This window comes from Phymastichus coffea, unplaced genomic scaffold, assembly GCF_024137745.1.
Source record: "Phymastichus coffea isolate CEN01 unplaced genomic scaffold, Cenicafe_Pcof_1.1 PCOF00095, whole genome shotgun sequence".
In the NCBI taxonomy this organism is placed as follows: domain Eukaryota; kingdom Metazoa; phylum Arthropoda; class Insecta; order Hymenoptera; family Eulophidae; genus Phymastichus; species Phymastichus coffea.
In genome coordinates, this window is record NW_026706906.1 from 991,381 (window position 1) to 1,016,982 (window position 25,602).

Genomic DNA, 25,602 nt, shown 5'->3' on the forward strand with positions numbered 1-25,602 from the left:
CACACACGCAGGCACGATAGCTGTTTTCTCTTTGTCATTCCGAGACTACAGTTCATCGGAAATGCTGCTGACCACTTCAAGAGAGACAGCGGATCTAATTGCTTTTGTGTGCCGAGAGCTTTCTCTCTCTTTCCCTCTCTTCGGCTAGTTTTGTAATTGAGAGAAACTATCCGACGAATCCTTTTTGCCAAGGGAGAGGAACTCCTCCATTGCGGTGGACTCTTTTTTCCTCGAGTGCTGCATCCATGTAACACGATTGATTTTACGTTTCCACCAATCCGGCTGCATGGGACGCGTAAATAATCGATTGTTAGAGATCGAAAGACGGCGATGGCAACAATGCGCACAGCAATCCCACCGATTCCCACGGATCAATTATTTTTTTCTGAAGACTACGACATCAATGTATCAAAGCAGTTGGCAGTCGTCTGACAAACAACTGAAAATAAACAAGGGATGTCTGACCGAAACGGCCTACAACTACTGACGCCCGATCATCATTCCAATTGCCGTTCAAAATAAGCTTCTTGCGCTCCGAAAAAAATGAAAAAGAAGAGCAGGATAGTTACGAAACGATAATCCTAAATTACCGGTGAAAGTCGCGTTGCTTGCTACGACGACGACGACTACGGTCATTCACACTCGCGTGGAACGATCCCATGGGGGTGGTTGGAGGGAGGAAGATAGCTGCTAGTCAGCGCATGCCTGTTCGATCGTTCCATCGCGTGGACTCACTCTATACTCTTGCACTGGTCGATTTCTGACGCATACTCGCAAAACTATGAAAGCTATTGCTCGCGTATTATGTACTCTATGCTACATTTGTATGCAAAGTATGCAATAATGTCATCAAGCGTCTGCTTTGCACGAACATTTTTTTTTCTGCTTTTCGTTTACTTTCAGGGCAAGTTCTTCCGCTGACGAGTACAAATCAACTATTCATCATGCAAAAATTTTTGCAATTACAATGATCGAAGACGAACAATTATTAACTAGAATGAATTCTTACACTAGTTGTACATCGATATTGTGTAAAAATTGACTAATTATCAAAACTGCGCTAATTAAGATTGCAGATGAGGTGAGCGAATTGTAAAAGGGAATAAGGAGTCATTGAGACATTAGAGGAATCAGAGGATAAGACGAAATAAAAACTCAGCCATTAAGAAAGGTAATTCACATACAACTGTTTATTGAGACATGTAGAATACATCTGGTCATACACAAAATCTTTGACACTTTAAATCAAGCTCCTAGCTCGAAAAGGAACCATTATGTTCAACGCTGTTTTATTTTATTTTTCCTCAAATTCATGGTTTATAATTATTATGTTTAACTACGTTCACACTAAAATTAGGGGGAGGGGCAACATTTTAAAATTGCGGAAAAATTATAAAAAAAAAAACAAAGTAAAGAAGAAAGGAAAGCAAAGCAATCGGTAGCTGATTATAATGCCGTTTACAAAAGAAAAAAAGAAAAAAAAACAGTAGATTACAAAGTCGCTTTTTAATTCATTTCTGCAAGAAAACATTAAGATTATAATAATATTGTTATCGATTGCGCATGTAAAAAAGAGGGCTTGAGTGTAAATATTCAATTCATTCGGAGTATATATATTCTTTCAAACGTGTTCACTGTGTTATTCCATGTGTTTGTGTGCTCTCCTTGCTTTTCTTTCGTACTTTCGCTTTTGTTTGGATATATAATTATTAAAGAAACAATGATGAAAAGAAATGTACTGCTGGTTAGATTATCGCGATATGGAAAATAATAAAACAAAGTAAAATTTCGCTGTCTCCTGCTCGTTATCATTCTTCCCTCGTTTGAAATCCTTCCCTCTCGTATTCTTTGCATCGTTCTATCGTTCTCTCCACTTTTTGGATTCATATACTAAATTGGTGGAGCTGACACGGAGCGTGGCGCGGAACTGTCTCTCTGTCTCTCTTTCTCTCTCTCTTTCTCTCTCTCTCTCTCTCGATTATACAATTGTTACGAAACATCGGATTTTTCTGTTATCTTCATTAACCTTCGATTTAAAACTATGCCTTTAGTTAGATTATTACACTTTCGTCGTCGAATGCATCATTTTCCTCTATATAATATAATATCGTGCCTACATATTTTGTTGCGATTAACCTGTCGTTAAAAATCTTCTTATAATTTTTTTTAACATTTTTTCTTGCTTTCAATTTGCATATCTGTTTTAATGATAAAAGCCGCATAATAATATAATGTTATAAATGATACAAAATTTACAATAAACGCACAATTTCGCTGATCCGTTTTTTATACTTTTCGAGTTATAATAAAGTAACTCCTCTGTACGTGATAATTCGTTAGATTTTTTTCTCTGCATCTTAAGAATCCAAATCAGTGCTTATTTGTCTGTTTACTTTCAAGTAACTCACACTCTCTCGCACTCACTCATATTCCCTCGCGCGCTCTATTCTCTCTCTTCGTTTATAAATCATCACTAATAATATACCGCTAAATAATAACATATCACCTCACAAAAAAATGCATATCCGCAGGAATATAATATATAATATATTTATATATAATTAAAAAAAGCGCACGCATTTCGCATGCCTAAAAAAAATATCAACGTGAATTCATAATTGTGTCAACGGGACCCACGAAATATATAATAAACCATGTTCACGCGCACGCGAGCGCACGAATTACAAAAAAAAGGAGAGTCTTTCCAACCGTGTATTTCCTCTCTCTCTCTCTCTCTCTCTCTCTCTCTCTCGCTCTCACTTTCCACTGTGCATTTACAAACAAAATTTTGTATCTGGCTGTTTTGAAACATCTTTCTCCAATCCGTTTTCTCTGATGATCGCCCTCAAAATCGATAACGCAAAAGAAATTTGTCAGACTGAAAGAACCAATTCCGACTAATCTGTGTGAGTGTGAGATTATCCCGAGGATGCGTCTGTCGTATAAATCTGTTTCGTCGGAAGAACAAAAGGGAAAATTGATGAGTGAAGTTTGGGTGTTTATCGTGTGCGAAGTAAAGTCGCGCGAAAAAAAAAACTTGGATCATGGCTTAAGTCAGCGCACAGTGCCTGCGTATAACCATTTAACCATTACACATTTATTCAATATATTTATTCCCTAGAGAAAGAATTAATAATTATTAATATAGAAAAAACAGAGAAAAATATATAAAAAGATGCGAGTGCGCCGCGTCTGGCGCATCGACGCGCGCCGGAGTGCTTCAAGCGTCAACAATAAAAAAATCACCGAATCTTTCTCACTCCTCTCCCACGAGCGCCTCGCGACTGCCAAAACAATTTTCTACGAATTTCGATGCTCGGTTCTGCGAGTGTCCGAATATCGCCGTTCCCGGAGCGAGCCTCCCCGTCAATTTTTCGTCTTTTCGAGAACTAATCAACAAAGTCAAAGAAACGGTAAAAATACAAGAGTGACAACAAGAACAAGTGGGAGAGGCTCGGATGTGGCTGCGAGTCCGGCGAGGCGGCAACGGCGGGCGGGGAGTGCAATTTCGTTGCTCTGGCCGATTTCCCGAAGCTGTACAAGAAAAGAGCGAGAAAGCGACGGGCGTAAGCGACTCCGTCGACGCCGCGCGACGCGGCCGCGGCCCCTCAAAGAGATTTTATACACGTTCATAACGTCGTTTTCTTTTCCTTTCGTTTACTTTATTTAAAAAAGATCACGTTTAACGCTAGTACACCTACAAGATCAGTCTAAAGTCTCGTGTCACCGTGAACTGCCTCCGCCATCGGGCGCATTTTCCGAGCGACGACAATTCGGCGCCTCTCGCCCCCCCCCCCATTTCTCTCTCACTCTCTCTCTCTCTCTCTCTCTCTCTCTCTCTTTCTCTCTTTCTCTCGCAGAAGCTCTCATTCTCAATCCTTTCCAAATCAGACTCAAAGCGAAATCCATATCAAAGCCAGTACAGTACGTTCATACGCCAGCACATCAAGTCGGAAAATCGTTCTTATCTTTCCAAGACCACTTTTCCTTTAATTTTTCTTGCTTTTCACAAATGGAGATATATCATGTAGCTTTCTTTTCTGTGTAATGTGTGTTCCTTTATTCAATTTTGAGCGCAGATACAAAAGTCACGAAATCACATATCGCCGATCACAAATTGGTTATCGTTATTTTTTTTTGTAATTTTTTGTAATTTTTTTGTTTTTCATTTATCTTTCTAATTTTAACAAAGCAACGCTAATTTCTTCTATATAAAATTTTGACGTATAAAAATATATAAATATATCAATTTCGACCGAATTCATCAAACATCCGTCTATAAAAAAGAATTTTGATTGTTCATTGCCTTATTATCCGGGGGTAAGTGGTGACTTTCACGTCGAAAAAAAACAGTCTCTCGCCCGCTCTCTTTGCCCACATAATCTTCGCTTTCTTTTGCACGCACTTTCTTTTCCATTCCATATAAATCTCGAAAAAAACATCGAACGCTTTCTTTATATCTCTTTCATCGCAGCATCGACACACGCCGTCTCTGTTTTCTAAAAAATACCATAGATAGATATAATGTGCCTTATACAATGAAATTTCGACGAAAATCAATTGACTTGATGTTTTTCTCAATGGGTTACATTCAATTTTTGATGCATTTTTGTTTACTTACACGATTACATTATTATCCATACGCGTGATTAACTCATTATTTATTTGTTGTTTCAAAAATTTTTCTACTAAATATCCACTCTCTCATCGTTCTGATGTTTCAATCTTCGCTTTCATTCCACGATTAAAAATTAATCTCTCGCTCTCACTTTTTTTCTCTCTATCTCGGACAAAGATCAGAATTTTTTTTAACATTTTTTTAATCGTTTAATATTGGAATATTATTCATTTCACAAAAACCCACTCAATATGATATTAGCGAATATTCAACCTTATTGTATTGTGTTAATATTAATATTATCATATCCTCGAATATTATGCCTTTATATAAATACGGGGATTAAGGGAATTGGGTAAATTTTTCTCTCTCCATAATTATGGCTGGGGAAACTGGTTGTGTTCAAGGCTCAAGGAGGTTAGAAAGAAAGGAAAAGGGGGATAAAAATGGAGGTGTAATGCAAATTCCAAAAAATTACGGTAGGGACATTGAGGATTACCTAAGTAGTAGTTCGATTATTCAAAAGAAAAAACGTAAAGAGAAAAGATTTTTTCGCCTTGTTTTTTTGAAATTTGTTGCTTCATTGTTGTTTTTGTTGTCACGTGTTTCGTTTATTTCGCCGACATAGAGTTGTTTTTTCATGTTCAAAAATTTCAGTGCCAATTGATCGCAGGTTGAGCTTTTTTTGTGCTTTTTGTCTGTGAGTATTGGTTGTGGGGGCGAAAAATTTTCCTATTGTTCTCTCCTTCTCGCCTTTTTCAACTCTCGCGCTCATCCTATATCTCTCATTCACATTCCCGTTTCCCTCTGTTACGCTTCCTCTTTCCCTTTTCGAAAAATCGATTACTTTTATTTTTTTTTTTTTCATTTTAAAAAGCTGCTTATATTGACTTACTTGTTTAATAACATTTTTTTTTCTTATTATTCCATAATGCCTATTGCCTATTTTAAAACTTTAGCGTTACAATCCATTCGAATTCAGCAATTACATTTTTTTTATATTTTCTTTTGCTATATATTTTTGCCTGCCCGTTCGATGTTTCGGCCGTCCGAGTGTCGATGTATCGATTATATCCTTAAAAGAAGAAAACGGGGGTTGGGGATTTCTCTTTCTCTCTCAATATTATACTTTTACAAAAAAAAATCATCATTAAAAACTACTAGAATGTGATTACCTAGCTACGCGATCGTCGAACGCGCGTCGTCATTTTTTCCACTTGTACTTCGTTTCCATTTCAATAGTTAATAAAATTAGAAAAAAAGACAAAACATAATAGAGGTCACAATTAATAATAGCAATAAAAGTAATAAAAGTTCTGGAAAGAATATGAAAGTTACAAAAAAATGTTTCATTTCGCGCGCTCGACGTCCGCGAGGGAAGAAATAATATTAGTCCTAGTACAAAAAACGTGAATAAAGATTAACAAAATATGCTCATAAATAATAAAAAAAAGAGGCTTCGCGAGTAACAGCGATCATCGCGTGTCCAGACACCTTTTTTAACTTTTTGTCGGTCGTCGTTATCTGATCTTAACAGTTGGCAACTCTTCAAATAGCTAATTTTTAAAATCTTTTTCATCAACAAGATCATCGACTCTCTCAATTTGCGTGTTCCCCTTTCGAATGTTCATGATTTTTTTCTCAGACATTTTGTTTATTCTTTTTCTCTATTTTCAATCGTCGTATCATAGTTTCGGTTCTTTTTTTTTGTCATTGCTCTTTTTTTATTCTCTCTCTATCGATCTTATTGTCATATATTTATTTTCAATTTTAGTTACTTTTTTGCAGCGTCTTTGCTGATACTAACGCGCGCTCTTGTTAAGAAACAAAACAAAAATCCGTAATCGGTCTTTTTGTCGTCACAATGTATACATTTTCTTTTGTTTACTGTATGTGCTTGAGTTTTAATCAACGCTGTTCATACTTCTAAGGAAAAAACTGTATGTGATTACCGGTGTAAGGGAAGTTGTTTACCAATGATGTTTGTTTTATTAGTTGCAGGTATACTATTGTATATTGTGCTGTTGTTGCTTTTTTAGCATAGTTTGCCGGGGGTTTCGATAATCCAGTGAACCATATTATTACTATGTGCGCGTGTGCTCTTGGAGATGGTTGTCTATTGCATAAAAAGTTGAAGAAACTATTGATGGACTGAGTGTACGTGCGTGTGTATGTGTGTATGTTGTGCGCGTTGTTATGCCAAATGAACGGAAAAAAGAAATGAAAACTTGCCACGCCTATTGTTCATATTTCTAATGGCTTTATTGTACTCTTTTTTTTGTGTATACACCATGATTCTACGATTCGATTCAATCAAGTTTCATCAACGCAGTTGGTTATTTATGTCTTTGCCATCGTTCGATAATATGATTGAATACAAAAAAAGGGAAAAATAAAATTATTTTTAATAGAAAAAGAAAGAAATAAAAATTGAAGCTTCAGTAAACGCAGATAATCTCCAGAACAGGGGGAGGGCGCGTCTGGGCTCTCCAGGGACAAGGGACCAACTACAGCCCGCACTTACAACTCTTTCTCTCTTGCTTACTAATTAACTAACAGGCTAACAATAACAACGAGTCTCAACACTCAAAAATAATGTGTATACGTGTGTCCTTGTGTATCGTGTGTGTTTCTGTTGATTTGTCTGTTCATGGTTTTTGTCTCGGTTTTTTATTCCGGGTTCAATGTTTTCTTGTCGTTTATTATTTTTTTGTTTTGCTATGTGTGGTATGTTTCATAATTTTTAATCTCGTTCTCGCTCAAAACCACTTTCCTTACGCTCGCTCGCTCGCTCGGGTTTTCAAAACGATTTACTTTTTTAAATCCACGGCCTATTGTGGGTAGTGTGTTGGGCTTTAAGTTTCCCCCCCCCCTTTTCAAAGAGCCTTGAGTTTTTTAAGTTTTCCGTGGAGTGGAACTCTTACGACTGAGCCGATTGTTCGAAAGTTCTATTGCTGGCTGGAGTATTTCATTATGTTCTTTTATTATGGATCGTTACGGGTTATTATGTTGTTATAATATGGAAACTTCACTCCACAATACAAGCAATACTTTCGAAAAGTCGATCTAACGAACAATCTTTTCAAAATATTTGAATGTTGCTCTTTGAAAGGAACAAACTTAAAGCTCATATGAGCCACATCGAATCAAAAAAGAATTTGGCGACGCATACAACAATAAGAATAAAACATGAAAAATGAACTTTTCGACCAAATTTTTTTTTAACAAATCGATGCAACATGCATGAGTGAAATAATTAATGTTTGCGTGTACGCGTGCTTTTTCACACAATCTGTGATTATTATTATTTTGGTGTAACCTATCATTGTCGCTTTTATCTTGAAAATCCTGTCTTTTTATTTCCCGCAATTCTGAACCCGAATATTAATCCATTTGTAAGTATGCTTCCGTCCTATACTGTTCTCTCTATCCCTCTCTCTGTCTCTCTCTTTCTCTACCTCTTTTCCGTAACCGATCCTTTCGTTATTGCGTCTTGTGTTTTTCGTCTACGTGGGTGTGCATCGAAATCGTTATTGCTTTTTAAAGGTCCAGGGGCTGAGAAATTTGAAACGGGTTTTTTCTTCATTACAGTCTGTAGGATTTTTGCACATATCAAAAAAAAACATGACGATTCGGTATGTCGATCGTGTAAAGTGACTTTTTTTACTTTTCTTTAAAAAACTAATAGAATAAACAAGATTTTTTTTTCGTTAAAATTATATCAAAAAAACATATACAAACAACGCGAGCGGCAGCCGTCGTGGCTATACCGCTCGTCACTATTTTAAATTTAATTTTACTTATTACTTTCTTTTCAAAATTACAAAAAAAACTCGATGGCGCACCTTTTTCAAAAGTTTCTCACTGTCGTGCCATTGCCTTCTTACTTTGCTATCGAAACTCTATCTCAACCGACTCTCTCTCTCCTCCTTCTTTACAAACTGTTTTTTCAATAACCGAAAAGAAACGCGTCTCGAGAATTTACAATAAACATAACTTAACGCGTGATTTATCAAAAAAAAATGAACTTGCCAAAAAAAGAAATATCCGAAAAAAATATGAATGAAGGAAGGAGAATTTTGAAGACGAGTTGTCTCGTTACTTGGGTACTGCGTGGCGTTTTTTTTTCCTCGTGAGGCTTACTTTTCTAAGTCTTTTTTCCTCAGTCGCGTGAAAAAAGCTTACACTTTTTTTTAAAATGTACAAGTGGGTTTTCCTTCTGTTGTGGCTTTTCCGACCATTCCAAAGCTCAGCCAAAATAAAAAACAACAACCCTTGGCCCGATCATCAACTCCAAAAAATAAAAGAAAAAGGTCGAGTACCTCGACGAAGAGAACTTTCCCTTTTTCTTTCGACCATTCCATTGTCCTTCTCACTATTCTTCAACGTATTCATTAATAAAAAAAACATAAGAAGAAAAACAGTATCGAACGAACCCCGCGGAGACACCGTTCGCAGAGACGACTAAAACTCGTGTTTTAACGAACGCGTCTTACGCGCTCGGTTAATATCTCTCACTTTTTACTTTTTATTTATTTAATTCTCGTAGCCTTATTTTTGCATTTCGTTTTACGATCGAATCCGCTTTTTCTCCCGTCGCACGACTCTTCGGCATTATTTATTTTTCTCCCTCATTAAAAATCTCTCGTTTAAACGCACAAAACTCTATCGCGCTTTCTCACTTCTTTTTTTTTCTTCTGCGCTACTTCATAATCGCCTGACCCTTAATAATAATAGTTTCACTGACTGTACACATTTATAGACCAACAATAGAAGGTCTAGTTGCGCTTGGCGCGCTTCACGCATACGTTATTACACACAGGAGCACACTTATCGTCACTCGCTCTCTCTTAACTCCCGCCAACTTGACGTCGTCGTCTTCTTTATTTTTTTCTACCTTCGTGTCTTAAAAACTCTCGAACTTTTTCAAGTTCAATGAATAATTGTTGAAACAAAGAGAAAAATACAAGAAAACAACACATCGCGCCCTAAATGTCGAACCTATCGCAAAACTCGCATTCTCGCGCGGAAAAGTGGACTAGCTTAGAAGTGGAAATTCCGCGATGATTACGGACGAGTGTGCGCCGAAATTCATTCTCTGATATCCTACTGTACAAATTTAACTAACTTTCTTTTTGGGAGAAAATTTCGACAGTTCTAAAGAGATGTATAGCAAAGTACAAATATTTTGGATTCTCGTGTCGAAAATGTTTCGCATACACACACATGTATATATGAATATGTGTGTGTAAATATATATATATATATATATATATATCTATATACTCCAGCACACACTCGCCGAAGCCGCTGGCAATTAACCTTCCGACCGAAATTCACGTGAGTCTTGCATGGATCTCGCGAGAATTTCGCTCGCCGCGTTTTTTCCGCGCGAATCCCGTGTCTTGTCTGCCTTATCACCGTCCGTTATAAAATTTTTTATTTTCTACTACCTCGTCCTTACTTCTTTCTCTCCATTTCTCTTTCTCTCGCTCGCTTACATACAATAAAAACACAACGATTAAATTTAAGAAAAGTTCGCTTCGCGTCGCTTATCTTTTTTTTTTACCCGAGAAACGACGAACAAAAAATTAATTTCAAAGAACTTTAACACCAAAAGATAATAATAAAGAAATAACTTAGTAAGCGTTCGAAAAATGCGCGACGTTATCGCGAAATTCGGTGTGTTTCTCTCGACGATGTTAAATCAACGACCAAACACTTTGCTCGCTCTCTCCGTTTTTCATCTCCTTGCCACAAGTCTCCGTCGCTCTTTGGGGGCGCGCATATACGAACGTCGAAATTACTCAATTGCAACTTGGGAAAGAGGTCAAGAGACTTGGCGTAAGTGGAGGAAGAAGCGTTCGTGTGTCAATCGTCGCTAAACGGCAATAAACGAGCCAATCGTGCAAGTTTCTCGACATTGATGATCGGTTAAAACGAATTTTCCACCAAGAGAGTGAAGTGAGCCGAATGATACTATTATATCTCCGATCGATCAACGTTAAGATCTTCGCTTGACAGTATATAATATATGTTTCTCAAACGAACGTGACAATGCAGAAGTGGTATTATACTTATAGTCGTTATAGTAAATTAGTTAATAGATTATTATAATAATTCCATCCACATAATCATCAATATATTGATAAATCCTCATAGTGAGCGTAATTCCTCTTTCTCTCTTTCTCTTTCTCTCTCTCTCTCTCTCTCTCTCTCTCTCTCTCTCAAATATATATAATTATTAATTAATTAGTAAACGTTGTCATTCGGGGTGGGTGGGCGGTCACACAAATGTATAATCATCACGCGCGATCTTCCAATGGGAGAGATACACGAAGTCCCAGAGTGTGGCACATTATCATTATCACTTTCACTCTCTCACTCTCTTACTCTGTCACTCACTCTCACGCTCTCTCACGCTCTCTCTCTCTCTCTCACTCATACTTACACACACACGCGCGCGCACATATACACACACATACTGTACATGATTTACTAACGATCATCACAACAACACAGCAGTAGGGCGCGCAGCGTAGGGGTGTGTGTACGTTTCTCTCTGTAAATGTTATATGCATCAACTAATCAACAAAATTCTCTCAATTCCTCGTTCGCCCGGTGCTCACGCAAAATGATGATAAGAAAAACAAAGACACGTTCTCTCTGTACATAACAATCTCGCGATCTGGCACTCTGTACGCAGAGAAGCAGCAGTAGCAGCAGCAGCAGCGGCAGCAGCAGCAGCAGCAGCAGCAGCAGCAGCAACAGCAGCAGCAGCAACAGACACACGCACACGCATGCACACTCGCACACACTCACGCACGCAGACACGGAGCGGTAGTTATCGTAGTGGTCGTGATGATGGTGGTGGTGGACGAGGTCGATGGTAGCCGATCGCAGTCGTCGCGCTGGCGTGGACGTCGATCGCCCCGGCGCGGGGCCGATCGACGCTGCTTTTGATCCATGGGCGTGGAGCAGTGTTTTGTTGCTTAGCTCCAGGACTGATACGAGTCCTGATACCACTCGTCGTCGTTCGCCGCATGCTGGCCGCTGCGATCGTTCTGGCCGTGGGCTTGGCCGGACTGCGCGTCGCTGTTGTTGCTGCCACCACCTGAGGCGCCACCGCCTGAGGCACCGCTGCCACCGTTCACACTCGCCATTGCGTACGCGTTGCCGCCCAGCGGCTGCTGGGCGAGGGGCTGGTTCCCCCAGCTGCTCTGGAAGCGACGCTTTGATTCCCCCTGGTTCTGGTGACCCCCGTCAAACTTTCGCTTACCTGCTGCGGATGCACCCGATCCCATGAGTCGCAGGTCGCAGTCATCGGGTTGGGTGGATGAAATCAAAGAAAGCAGGACAGAAAATTACTCCGTCAGACTTTTGTCATTCTCTCTGCTTTGATTTTTTTTCTTCAAACATTATTTATTGCTTTTCTTTTATTTTACGCAACCAATCCACTCTTTTCATTTGCCTTTGTCGAATGTCTGATCCATTCGATCGTGGATTTGTCGCGTTCTTGTGTCAGTGTCTCGAGTGTAATGATTCAGTTGTTCGCGAGAGAATATTCACTCCGCTGTTGTGGAGGATCAACGGCAATCGAAGTAACAAAAGTGAATCAAACTCTCGGAACGGGCATCCAAGTTTCGATATTTGATTGCATTCTCTTAGCCAATAAACGTGATGAAAAATAAAATGCTAAATATAAATTTTTTACTTCAAGTAGAAACTAAAAAAACTCTGATGCCAATTGAATTGTACTGTATTTATCAGGGTATGTCACTTTTTTTTGAAGCAATGAAGAAACTCATTGCGTGGATAGATGATCAAGATGTAGCATTGTCTTTGTTTCTTCGTTGCTCCACGAGGAAAAGAACTTAAACTATGCAAATTCAAATTCAATATGTTTATTGAAAGTCAATCTTAGATATAATAAATATGTAACACGTTATTATAATACACTTCTTGCTCTCGATTCGCCAGGATTACACATTATCGAAGGGACGCTCGAGAGACACCCCGTGTTTCTTTTTTATAGCCATCGATTTTGGCTCTTATAAAAGGCTCATAGATCAGTCTTTCGATTTCAAACTTAATTTTCTTCACTTTTCATTCATTTTCGTTACCCTCCGCTTTACTTGGTTTTTTTTGTTATTTTTTTTGTTTTGTTGCGAGACTATTGCATTTGTATCCGACACATGCGTCTGTAATTGACTGATTTATTATTATTATTATAAAAATGTAGGCATCTTTATAGTTGCAAAAGTGTTTGTCCTCTATAAAAAATCCTTTAAGTAATTGTACAAATACATATACAATAATGCCGTTTGCAACTATAAAAACATATCAAAATTCATGGTCAATGCAGCGTGCCCTTCGGTAAGAAAACACCAACGTACATGATAAGCGGGATCGACACTCTGCATTGCTTTAACAGTATTGACATTCACATCAAAATATAGACAACGCCGAATGTAATAGTCTCAATGAACACACGTATTCATTCGGAGCGGCAACGAAAAAACAAAACGAAAAAACTATAAACAAAGAGAAAACAACATTTTCTTGTTTTTTATCGTAATCGATATAACGCGAAACAAAAACATAAAAGAATAATTTTTCTTCAAACTTTCAACAATATAATTCTAATATTAATCAATTAATTAATTAGAGAGCCAAAATTCAGAACGAGAACAACGTGGCTTATCTTACTTTTAATCAAGTCGAAATGGGGTGTCACCTCGGTCGTACAGAACAAATGATTCAAAATGAAAAAAAGGGAAAAAAATGTTTAATGAGAGAGAAAACGAGATTCGAAGACTTCGATGGTGATGGTAGGTGGTCTTTTTCTCGCATATTCTCAGTCAGTCAGCAGGTGACATCGTCGCTCAGTCGCAGAGTAACGCAGGATGTGTATGTATTTTTTTTTTGTTTTTTGTAATATAACTTGGACGGAGGATGAAGGAACGAGGAGAAGCTTATTGCGATGGCAAGAAGCGAGTAAGCCAGTGTCAATCTACGAATCTACGAGAGAAGTGCGATTAACATCATATTTCGTGTATTTTTTTCATCTTGTTTTTTTAATTATTTTTTATATTGGAATTCGTGTTACGTTTATTTATCTTATTAAAAACTATACACATGACATACCATTGAGAGCGAGCGCATCGTTGTAAAGTGTATTCATTTTCAAAGCACGTCTCTCAATGATGTGCGTTTGCTTCGTTTAAACTCTGACTTGAAGTGAGCTTTGAGTAGTTTATTGGTTTATCTACGTCTTTTATTCACAGAAAGAAGCTTTTCATTACGTTCTAGTTAATACATGGCGATGAATTATACATTCCTCAATTAATCTTTTCCATTGAAGGAAATCAAAAGGAAAAAAACGAAAGTTCACTTTTGCGCAACCTCACTTAAAGTTCAGGTTTAGACGAGACAAAGTTAAACGGGGTGTGAGGAAAAAACAGGTGATGAAAGGAAAAAATAAATAACGAGTCGAGCATGGAGGAGAGAGTAAAAAAAACGATGAGCGGACAGACAGGAGAGATGATTGATTTGTTCTGAGTGAGAAGAAGAATGAAAGACAGACAGTAATAGTAAGAAGAGAGGAGATGTGAAGCTTAAACAGCTAATAATAGAGAGAAAAAGGGACGTTTTGTCCCTAGGATACAGACCATCCTCACCTGGTAAACTTCCCTTGGCGCGGACCACCCCCCCACGAGCGGCTGGCCGTTGGGCCCCACGGGCCCCTGAAGCTGCGGGGTTGCGCGCCCCCCGAACTGGCCCACGTGCTTGGGGGCCACCGACCCGGCCACGTGCCACCGCCGCTCCACGGCCACGTCCAGCCTGCCGTGTCGAGAACAGAGTAACAACACACCACCATACGTTATACTAACCGATTTTTCCTTTACTTTTTCAATGTTTTTGCTTTTTGCCTGGGTCTCTCTCTTTCTTTTTTTCTTTTTACTTTTTTTTCTTTTTTTTTTAGATTTTAACCTGTAATTTTGTTTTGCATTCGCTCAATTTTCATTCATTCGATTCACATGCTCTCGCTCACTCGCTCGTTCCAATGAATGCTACTTGTATGCCAATTGTAGGTGTCGAAAAGATACAGGTGGATCTGTTTAGATGCGGAGAATTTTGTTAGTCAATTCGAAAAATTACAATTTTTTTTTCTTTTGATCCAACTGTAAGTTTTTTTTTTATAAATTATACAACAAACAAAGCTCATTCAGTTTTCTAAATAATTCGGATGTATTTCAAAATTAGTACGAACACGTCGTTTAAAGATGAACGTTGCTTGTTTCGCGAGTGTCTTAAGCTAATATTTAAAACTCACTGCAATCTATAGTTAATAATGCCCTATTTTGTTTTTTTTTTCTTTTTTATTTTTAATTCTATCTTATCTTTTCGAATGTTATTATCTTAAACTATTTAAACCGATGTTTTTTTTTAACTCTATCAATTTTGTCATTATAGATCCGCGGATTCGAGTTTCAACAAGACAACCTGTCACCAATCAAAAAGCCAATCTGATGTAAGAAAAAAATGTTTGAAAAACTTTTCGATTCAATATCGCATTTCTAAGCGATCGATTCAATTGAGATCAGATTAGCCGAGTGATCAATTACAAGAAGAAGAAATAAGGGGGGGGGGGGGAGAGTGGGGGTGAAAATAGAAAATGGTGCGACAGATAAAAGAGTCTTGTCATCAATAGCAGAGGGGTTGGTGGGGTAAAACCTGTGCATGTTAGAGACACATAATGTGAGCGATTGCTCGCGCACAATCCCGTGTACAAGCGGCAAGGAGATCACAAGCGGTATATATATGCATAGAGGGTTGTACATAAGCGCGAAGCATCAAAATCATAAGCGGTGCGGAGGTATGCGTCGTAAAACTAAATAAAAAAGTTTACTAGCAGCTGCGTGAACTAAATTGTAAGCGTGTTATAAGCGTTTTCTTGCCTATGTTTTTTTTAATATGTAAGCGAAGCGACTAGTGATAAAAAGCGGTTAAGCGTGTCCCAAGCTGTTTATCTTTTTTTTTAGTTACTCGAAAAAAACAAAGTTATTTTCATGTATTTTTAATGGTATTTTATCAACTCTGCTTTTTCGAGTCACTTTATCTTTCTATTATATATTTGATTCTTATCGTTCCCTTTCCTCTATCCAGCGTATCTCGCACCTCTCTTAGCTCCTTAATAGCATCCAAAAATATAAAAAAAAGCGTAAGCTTATTTCATGTTTTATTCAATCCAATCTATAGCCACACTCTAACAACTCTATATATGTGGTTAATTCTAGGATGCTGACTATGGTTTACTTTCTCTCTCCCCGTCAAGTCGAGCAACTTTTCCTCCTGATACCTCAAACTCCACGACAATTCAGTGTATTGCCCTTTGAAACATAAAAAATTATAAGATGTTTGACTGGTGCACACAAAAAAAAACAAATAAATGATTAACAAAAATACAAATTAAAAGTAAAGTGGACAAATGAATGGAAAAAGAGACCTGTAACAAAAAATTCAAAAAAAAATATCGAACTGACGACCAAGAGAAAAAGTTGATCGCACGCTCTCAATCACTCTCTCGAAAACCAAACTCGGGTAAAAAAAGAGGGGGATGATTCGTCCACCCTATCTCGATGGTTGGTGAGAGTGTGCGTGTGTGAGATCGTTATATCATATCCGAGCCACGAGACAACAAGGCTGTAAAATAGAAAACAAATAAGTGTTAGTCGTTTGCTGCCACCATCTCTCTCTCCCTCTCCCTTTGTCTCTCTTTTTCTCCCCCCTCCCCTTTTTCTCACTGTCTCTCTCTCTCTCTCTCCCTCTCTTTCTCTCGCCTTTTTCCATTATCCTCGGCAAACTGCTACACCTGCAAAAAAACGTAAGCTACGACTACTACGTTACGCAAGCGTTATCACATTATTAGATGGTTACTTTCGTTTCTCTCGGAGGAAAGCAATGCCAATTCCTGATTATCTACACTGTGAATAATATTTTATCCAAGCTCATAAACGTTTCGACTTTAAACTTTGACGAAAGAAAGGATCAAAATTATTCGCAATGTAGATTGATCTAAAGCAAACGCCTATTTTTTTTAAATGTAGTATTTTGTTCTTGGTACTGTATATTATTTTACTTGGTATTGTATATTATTTTATTTGGTATTGTATATTATTTTATGGTTTTGAGTTTGGTCTCTCTCTCTCTCTCTCTCTCTCTCTCTCTCTCTCTCTCTCTTTCTTTTTCCCGTAGTTCTCTCCAATTCGCTTTCCCGGCTGAAAAATTTTGCACCTTTCTCTCTCTCTCTCTCGTTCTCTTGGGGTCTAACATGGCTCAGATATGATCTTAATCGCAAGCAATTTGAAAGTGGCAGCGTGTTCGAGTCGGCGGGTAATAAAAGTTAGTAACGTCAATAGAAAGATATTTTGATAGTTAGTGATTTCTTTATTGGTGCGCTGTGCTATTCTATTATCATACTATTCCATATTTTTTAATTATTGTACGTCACAGAAATATAAATATAAAACTTATTCTTAATCCATTCCATTCTCTTAGCTTTATTCAGTTTGTTATTCTACGCGAACACATTCTTTATTTAATTGAAACTATTATAGATGGTAAGAATATTCAATTGAAAATTTTCTCTATTTAAAAATGTATATTTTATGAGTTATTACATATGTTCTTGTACTCCGTGCTTTGAAAAGATTGATTTGTTTTTTAATTTTGCCGTGGTGTAAAGTCTGTATTACATACAGTACACCAATAATTATTCTTACATTTATTTAAATTTATCCCAAACATTGACATGTTTGCATAATGTAACATATACACTGAAAAAATTTTTTTTTATTTGAAAAGTGATTTTTATAAAAGGTAATTACTTAATTTTCTCAGTGTAAATATAATTTGTGCTGGTTAGTGTGCAATGATTAGTCAATCGTGAATAAAAAGTGGAAAAAAAATTGCACTTCTTGTTGGTGTTAGATTGCAAATCACCAGTTAGAGGAAACTGGAACAAAGCTAGTAACAATGAATTTTATTAAACTAGCGATAGCCAAAGTTAATTGCTCGCACAGGCTTGATTGTTATTGAGGTGAATTTAGATCGTTTGATGTTAAATATACTAAAAGTAAATGATAAAACGGAAAAATACTACTTCTTTGTTAAATTTTTAACCTGTAAAAAAAATACATTATGGTGATTTTTGTAAGAAGCATGATTCTAATTTGTATAATTAGAACACAAAAGTACAAGAGTTGATGGAAAATTATTATTTTAGATAGAGACAGAGTAAGATGCCTTGTGGAAAATGACAAAATTAGCAGAGTAGCTATTGTGTCTTTGTGTATTACAGAAAAAGATACGGTATAGTGATGATGTAGTGCCAATAAACGTTTCATCGAAAGTGAGTTTCATGGAAACAGTGGAGATGAACAGATACACATTACGTGAATAATACATGATGGGATACCGCGAACACTGTGCCACAATCAAACTACCTATCATCTAATTTGATAATTTTACGGTGTATAACAATAATAATAATGTTATTATTATTATTGTTCTGATAATTAATTATTATTATCATCATTATTTTTAAAAACTATGATAAACAATAAAAGAACGAATTTCATATGAAATTAAAAAAACGATTAAAAAATGGCGACCCACCGGTTGAGGCTGCCTGCCTCTCCCTCTGGCAGGTGGCGGAGGCGGCGCGTAATCGAAATAGTAATCTTCGTATCGATAATAGTCATCGTAATATGGATCACTGTAGCCACCTCGATAATCCCCGTAACCGTAATAGTCGTAATCATAATCTATAAAAACACACATTACAAATAGACCCAAAATTTAGAAATCAATCTCCATTGAGTTACAAAACATCAACATTATTTGTAGTTTTTTTTTCCTGATAAATAAAAAAACCAAATGTTGCCAAATCATGAAAAAATGCAAAAAAATTAATTATTCTAAGTAAATTTTTAAATAAAAAACTAAATTAAAACATCGCAATCAAAACCAACTAAATACTTGTAAAACAAAAACAATTTTACGAAAATGATAGCGACCACCGTTGCTCCGTCACACTATTTCCCTTACACAACAAAGTAACAATAATGATAATAATCCTATCTTTGCAATGATGCACCAAATACATAAAACCGATTAGCATGCCGGGAAAAGATGTCGCTTTCTAATAAAATCCAACTTTTTCATGTGTCAAGATTTCTGTAGACTAAAAAGATTCATTTTGATATCAAACAGAAAAAAAAAATGTTTTGATAGTAAAAGAACCACTGAGAGAGAACTCAAAAACTCATAGCACAAACAAAATCAAAAAGAACAGAAATATCGATTTATTTTTAACAGTTAAGTAATGGAAAATTTTATTCATGTTTGAAAGCATTATTATTGACCAAAGTATAAGTGAAACGAGAATCTCTTAATGTTTACCCTACCACCACAAGTTAAAATAATATAAAAATATGCATGCCAACTAACATATTTAAACACTCAAAAAAAATTTTCAATATTATTAATTAAAAGTAATTTTGAATATCATTCTGTGTTAATAATTTAAGTCTTTATATTTATAATTTGTTTAAAATGTCAGTTTTTGATGATGAAAGTTGGCAGGCATTATAGAACCAATAGTTCATATAACTCAACCAAAGAAACAAAATAAAAATTGAAACGACTACAAATGATAATTGAGACAACGGCGCATTTATCATTCTCAACATGTCTCGCGGCTTACCTAATTCCTTGAGAGCTGAAAATAAATTATTTCGTTTGATGATACCTTCGTACGTTAAGTCTTAATAAAATTTTTTCGCACGCTCACAAAACTATAAAAATAAAAAAAAAAACACTAACTAAATAAAAACCAACAACGAAAAATAATTTGAGTCTATTTTCTTGCGAATGCGCTTGTTTAATAGTCGTTTAAACGTACGTATTGAAATAAAACATTTACCAAAGTGCTAAGTGGCACCAAAATGTAACTGTACAAAACAAACAATACATGCATGCATAATTTTTATTAGCAATTGAAACGAAAATAAAAAGGTTAGATTAATGATTGGATATGGAAGTAAAGACGAGTGAATGAATCTACGGAATGTTTTAAAAATGTAGTTTGTGAAAAAACTAAATCGTTACGTACCAAGGTTTGTACATTGGTATTATGAGATTGTAACATTTGTACAAATTGAAGATAAATTATTATGAGTTAATCAATGAAAGTGGAAGCATATATTGATTAGCAATGTTAATCCATTATTTTCTCACTACAACCTTATAGAAAAAGGAAAAATGTTGTAAAATTATTGTTGCATTATCTCATATTTTATAGTTTTTATCTGTATAAAATATCGGGAAAGGAGAGTAGAAAAATGTTTGTAAAGATAAATTATCTTGAGTGATTGATTTTCAGAACCGACATCTTAAATAAATTATCATGCGCGAAAGCAAAAAGGGCTGTAGTGAGAAGATAAAAAAATTTCCAAGCATGCGGGATGATTATAAGTTGAATTAAATTTATAGAAAGTTATTTTTTTCGATAAATTGTGTGAAACATTTAAAACGCAATGTTCTTGATATAGTTTGAATCATACGAAAATTTTACCGATTTCACTAATTATTCATTGCGTTATGATTAACTTTGAAACTTTTTAAGCGTATACTGGGGATGATTCATTGGTGAGGTAGGAAAAATAATATCTCAAATAAAATTATGAATCAAAATAATAAATAACATTGAATATTAAAAAGAGTAAATAAAAAAAAATTTTTTTTAACTGGACAAAACGAATAAAGTGAATATTTAAAAAACGGTAAGTAGCTTATCTGTTCACAAATAAATATATAAATGAATAATAATAATAAAAAAATGACGTTTTTCAGGACTGACTTACCGTAGGTGTCAGTCCGCGTCAATGGTCCACGCATACCTGCTCCAGTGCCACGAGGGCCTTGTCCAGGTCCGCGAACTGGCATCGGTCCGGCCATCATGCCTGGGTGAGAGGGAGATCCACTGAAAAATTGAACAAAATTATGTCAGTGGATTGTTATACATTTTCGGGATTCTTAGTTAGATGTGATAACAAAATAAAAATTCGTACAGTGCATTGTCGTATCCGCCACGGGTTTGCATCATCTGCATCATTTGCATCATTCTGCGCTCCCGTGCGCGGAGCATCTCCTCCTTCTTTTTCTTGTCTGATGGTGGTTTCGCCAGTGACACTTCTATGTGAGAACCCGAAATTTCTCGGTTGTTCAATTCACGCATTGCCTGAAATAATAACGTAAATTAAACAAAAGAGGACATGAGCTTTACGAGTGATTAAAAAACAATCAATTACCTTGACAGCACAATCTCTGTCTTCGAAATGTACAAAAGCGTAGTCTTTAATCTTTTTCACCCTCTCGATCTTGCCGTACTGTTCAAAGACTTCCTTTAATTTCTCCTCGGAACAGTCTTGCGTCAAATTTCGCACATACAGAACACGTACCTGCAAAGTCAAACAATTAATAAGTTTCCTGTAAGTTTCATTAGTCGTTCGAGAAGTCGAATTTTCGCAAGCGTACTTTGGACATGGTTTGTTCATCAGGTTCTTCTTGGGGATCGGCCCAATCAACGATAATGTCGCAGCCCCAAACTTTCATGCGGCCAGTACCGAGCCTCCTCTTAGCGAGCGATGCCGCTTTGTGAGACTCGTACTCCAGAAAGCAGAAGCCACGGTTCTTTTTCTTATCGTCGGGCGAACTGTAGATTATCACCTCCGTCAGGCCGGCTATAGCAGGGAAAAAATAAAAAAAAACACACACATCTCAATAGACGCACACACTTGAGCTGTCGAAAAAACTTGTGATGCGAATGAAGAAAATGATTTGAAAAATAAATGTCGTTTCGATAATGAATGATTAATGAATACAAAACAAACAAAATCTTTTTTAAATAATAATTTTAAATGATTCGTGAGCCAAAAACAAGAGTGAAATTTGATGTTTTCAAAATTCTGTCTTTCAACGTGAAATAATGAATTTTTGATGAATGAATTAATGAATGACCAATTTTATCTATCTTATATTTGAATCGTTTTTCTCTCTTTTGTTATGATTAGAATTTATTAATGATAATGATGGGTGATTGATGATAACAAAAAAAAGACATAAAGAAATAAACAAACAAACTAAAGAAAAAAAAAATAAAAAAAGAGAGAAAAAATATATAAAAAATCCCTGTTGCATTATTATTTTTCAATCATTTGGGGTTTTTGTTTTATGGTTCAACTCTCCTTCCTCTCAGTTTAAAAGCTCCATTAATAAACAAAAGTAGTATTGTTGGACAATACAGTAACCTACCACTCGCATTAGCAAATGAAAAAAATGCAAATATCTTGTACATTTCATTTTATATAAAAAGAGAGAAAAACACCAATCGCATTCAATTTCTTCCACCATTTGAAAACACACAGATAGAATTATAAAAAAGTTGTTTAACAAACATGAGAATAAAAAAATGAAAAAAAAAACAAAGAAAAAAAAAACGAAACCCAAAAGCAATACACACACCTAACTAATCGATACAACTATGTAAAATAAATCTCAGCCGTACCCAAGTTTTCCTCCACAACTACGATATAAAAAAACATGTCTCAAGTGAAACACTTGAATTACTGTACATTGCCAATTGGACAGTCCAAAACCGTATACAGTAATGATAGAGTCATGAATCTTTTTCTGTAATCGGCATGCATAACAGTCTGTGAAAAAGAAGGGATCTGAGAAAAGGTCTATCGGCAAACAAAAGAAGTAAAAAAAAATGGTTTTCTCTTTCCGTGCTAGGAACAGAAAATTATTGAGGCTTGATCTATATGAGATTATCTGGATACGGGGATAGGTCTAATACATTGGATGTATAGTCTACTCCTTCGATCGTCTGAATTTTGGTGCTGCTGTTAGTCTCTCCGTTTCTCTGTATCTCGAAATTATCTGCAGCTCTCGACATGCAAAGAGCTCGCAGAAACAGAAAAAATATATAGATTGATTAGTTTGTTTAATCACCGTACACAGATGGTTAATCCGACATGAGTATAAAAAAAAACGTTTCCTTTAGTCTTGAGTGTTCCACATTATAGAAGCGTCGGACATGTATTATTAACGTTGAACTTGGTAAGTTGTATACATTACTCAATCGCTCACAACAGACACACGCTCACCGGGACGGCTATTTTTTGTTTTACAATTGTTGGACAAACAAAAAAGAAAATGAAGATTACAAAAAAATTAAAAATAATTTCGAACTTGACAGTAACAAAGTAATAGAAAAACAAGAACAAATGTGTTTCGGGGGTAGGAATGTTGTACATATCTTTCGTACTTCTGTCTGCTGATTTTTTCATTGAAGGGCGATGGTAAACTTACGTGCGTGCTTCGTAAATTCTTCGAACAAGTCATCTCGGTCTCGATTCTTTGGAATATTGCCCACAAACAAGCGGTGATTGTTATAAGACACGGTAACACCAATCTTTTTCCCTTTCCGAATCTCATAATCATTCAGCTGTAAGAATAATGTGGAAGGAGAGTGCCAATTAGGCTTGCCTTTTTCAATTTCTTTTTAGCTCTGTGTGGGTCAATGATAACCATGTGATTTTGGGGAAAGTATAAAGGGTTTTTTTTAATAGTACATAACAGTCGAGGTAAGTAGTTTTTGTTTATCTGTTCAGTCGTTTTTTTTATTGCGTTTCTTTTCTCATGAATTCGTTGTCAAGTAATTTTGCTCTCTCTCAAAAAAAATAAACAAAAAAAACACATCAACAACAACCAAGTGACCTTCGAGGATGACGCACATTGAGAAAATATAGGCAGAGAAGGAACATGTGCAGGTGAGGGAACGGATCGTGAGGTGCCTGTCCGTTTCTTAGCGAGCCATTCACGCCCCAGCAGGTCCACGTGGCGTCTCCCAATAACCCCCATGCTTTCAGGCTCAGTCATGAATTTCACAGCTCGCTCTCTCGCTCGTTCGCTCTCTCTCTTTCTCTCTCTCTCTCACCAACATTTCGTATTTGTTTCTACCTTGGTTTACAAAAGAGAAGAACACGCTCGCGATTGATAACTTTGCGATAAAACCAGTAGTAAACTGGAACTCACACTTACACGCACGCGCGTAAACTTGCTTATCAAGAATTAAGCGCTCAAGTGCAGTTCCTCTCTCTCTCTCTCTGTCTCACACACACACACACACACACACACGTACGCACACACACAAGCGCGCGCGCACACACATTCGTATCTTATCTCTTTTTCACTTTCTCGCTTCGAACATTTGTTGTGTACCAAAGTAGAAAAAAATACCAAATCTCGTTCTCGCTTCAAATCTCCAACACGAGACTGTTTCGAGAACTACTCACTCTTTCTTTCCCTTAAAATTAATGATGTATAAAAAGCTTTGCGTCACTCAACAAATTGTTCCTCTTTCTTGGTTCTATGTATGCCGGCAATTTGCTCAAGGCTGTCATCTGCATCAATCGAGTATACGGAGAATACAAAAAAAATCAAAGAAACGCAGATAGTCGATAGTGCTCGAAAGTTGACAAAGCAGTAAGAAAGATATGTGTAGAGACTTATTTGCAAGGCTTTATTTGTTCAGAAAGGAGGAATCGAGCGACGATTGACAATTTTTTTTATTACGTACTTTCTAAAATGCAGAGGAGAGCGGAAAGACAAAGAAAGGCTGCTTTTACTGAGATATGATAAACTTTTTTTTTCTAAAAAGTATGCGCGCTCAGCATAAAAAAATTGCACATATTTAAACAAGAACTATTAGAAAATATTAATGAACATGTGCAACTTTTTCAACAAGCGTGAAAGGGCGATTAACTCATAACTTAACCTAAATAATATGAGAGGAATAGAAGACTTGGACCAGAAGGGTGTTTTACTGTTCACTAATAAACCGAGAGGCAAGGAGACTGACCAATAGATTTTTTTCTTTTCATTTCAAAGTAGAGGCGTTCCAAGGTATCGCGAGGCTATCGATCTCACGTCGAATCGACACAGCGAGAAGAAAAATAGCGCTCGTCGAATTCGAAAGGATTCGAGTTGTGACCTCGTTCAACCGATGCTTCAATATCATAATATAAAAAAATAACTAGTGACATAGTATCAAAAATACATGATGCAGACCAACTCTACTTATAAGCTACCACTCTCTTAAACTGATTTACTTTATTACAAAGGTAGTAAGAAGAGGCAGGTGAATAGGTAGGTATTTTTGTTGCTCTTTTTTTCAAGGTATAGGTAAACACACGCCTCGAATTCACTTTACCTGTTAATTTACCAAACTCGTCCAAGATCTCCTCTTTGCCTTTTGACTTTGGTATGTTCCCCACGAAAAGTCGTAGATTAGGAACACTAATGTTTACTTTCAGATTCTTGCCGGGTTTTATTTCGTAATTATCGAGCTGTGGGATGAAGAAAAAACACACACATGCCTAATTTTTCTTTGATGATTTCGTAAACAATTTAAAAAAATAAAAAGAAAAAAGAAATTTAGAGACACAAAGTAAAGAAAAAAGATGACTTTTCTTCCCGCCTTTTTTTTCTTCTTGAAGAAAAAATAAGCCAAAAGTAGGGAAGTAGACATTTTTACGATTGCCAAATTGTTTCGTATTATATTTATTAATTTTTTAGAGTAAAAATTAATAAATATTCGAGTTTAGTTTCTTTAATATAATAACTAAAAATAATGCTCGATAAATAATAGCATGGCGTGGATCTCCATTTTAGTATGCACTTTGTAGCTCGAATCTTCACAAGATAGGAAACCGGCTCATGTGCTTTCGCGCATATAATTAAGCGCTTTTGCACTCCTGTAAACAAATCTTTTAGCCTAACCAATTTTGTTACAAAAATTGTCACTGTGTCCAATACAATTTTTTTTTTATCCAGACCAATTAAGTAATTAA

The 25,602-nt window shown here is 36.3% G+C and overlaps 1 protein-coding gene across 16 annotated transcripts in view; it reads right to left on the reverse strand.

Moving 5' to 3' along the window:
• Positions 1-1,182: 1,182 nt before the first annotated feature.
• LOC131669637 (heterogeneous nuclear ribonucleoprotein R-like) overlaps positions 1,183-25,602 on the reverse strand; it is a 30,543-nt gene continuing 6,123 nt past the window's right edge. For 2 of the 16 annotated variants that reach the window (XM_058944648.1, XM_058944646.1), the window contains exons 5-13: positions 24,963-25,098; positions 21,221-21,426; positions 20,995-21,144; positions 20,755-20,924; positions 20,548-20,666; positions 19,389-19,403; positions 18,299-18,447; positions 14,299-14,461; positions 1,183-11,838 (exon numbers count right to left, since the gene is read on the reverse strand). In XM_058944648.1, coding sequence (XP_058800631.1) covers positions 11,207-11,838; positions 14,299-14,461; positions 18,299-18,447; positions 19,389-19,403; positions 20,548-20,666; positions 20,755-20,924; positions 20,995-21,144; positions 21,221-21,426; positions 24,963-25,098 — 1,740 coding nt within the window. In that variant the 3' untranslated portion in view covers positions 1,183-11,206. Of the gene's footprint in view, positions 11,901-12,519; positions 13,640-14,289; positions 14,462-15,755; positions 16,012-18,298; positions 18,448-19,388; positions 19,404-20,547; positions 20,667-20,754; positions 20,925-20,994; positions 21,145-21,220; positions 21,427-23,059; positions 23,196-24,962; positions 25,099-25,602 lie in introns of those variants that run through there. The other 14 variants (XM_058944647.1, XM_058944650.1, XM_058944653.1 and 11 more) reach the window with 14 other exon arrangements.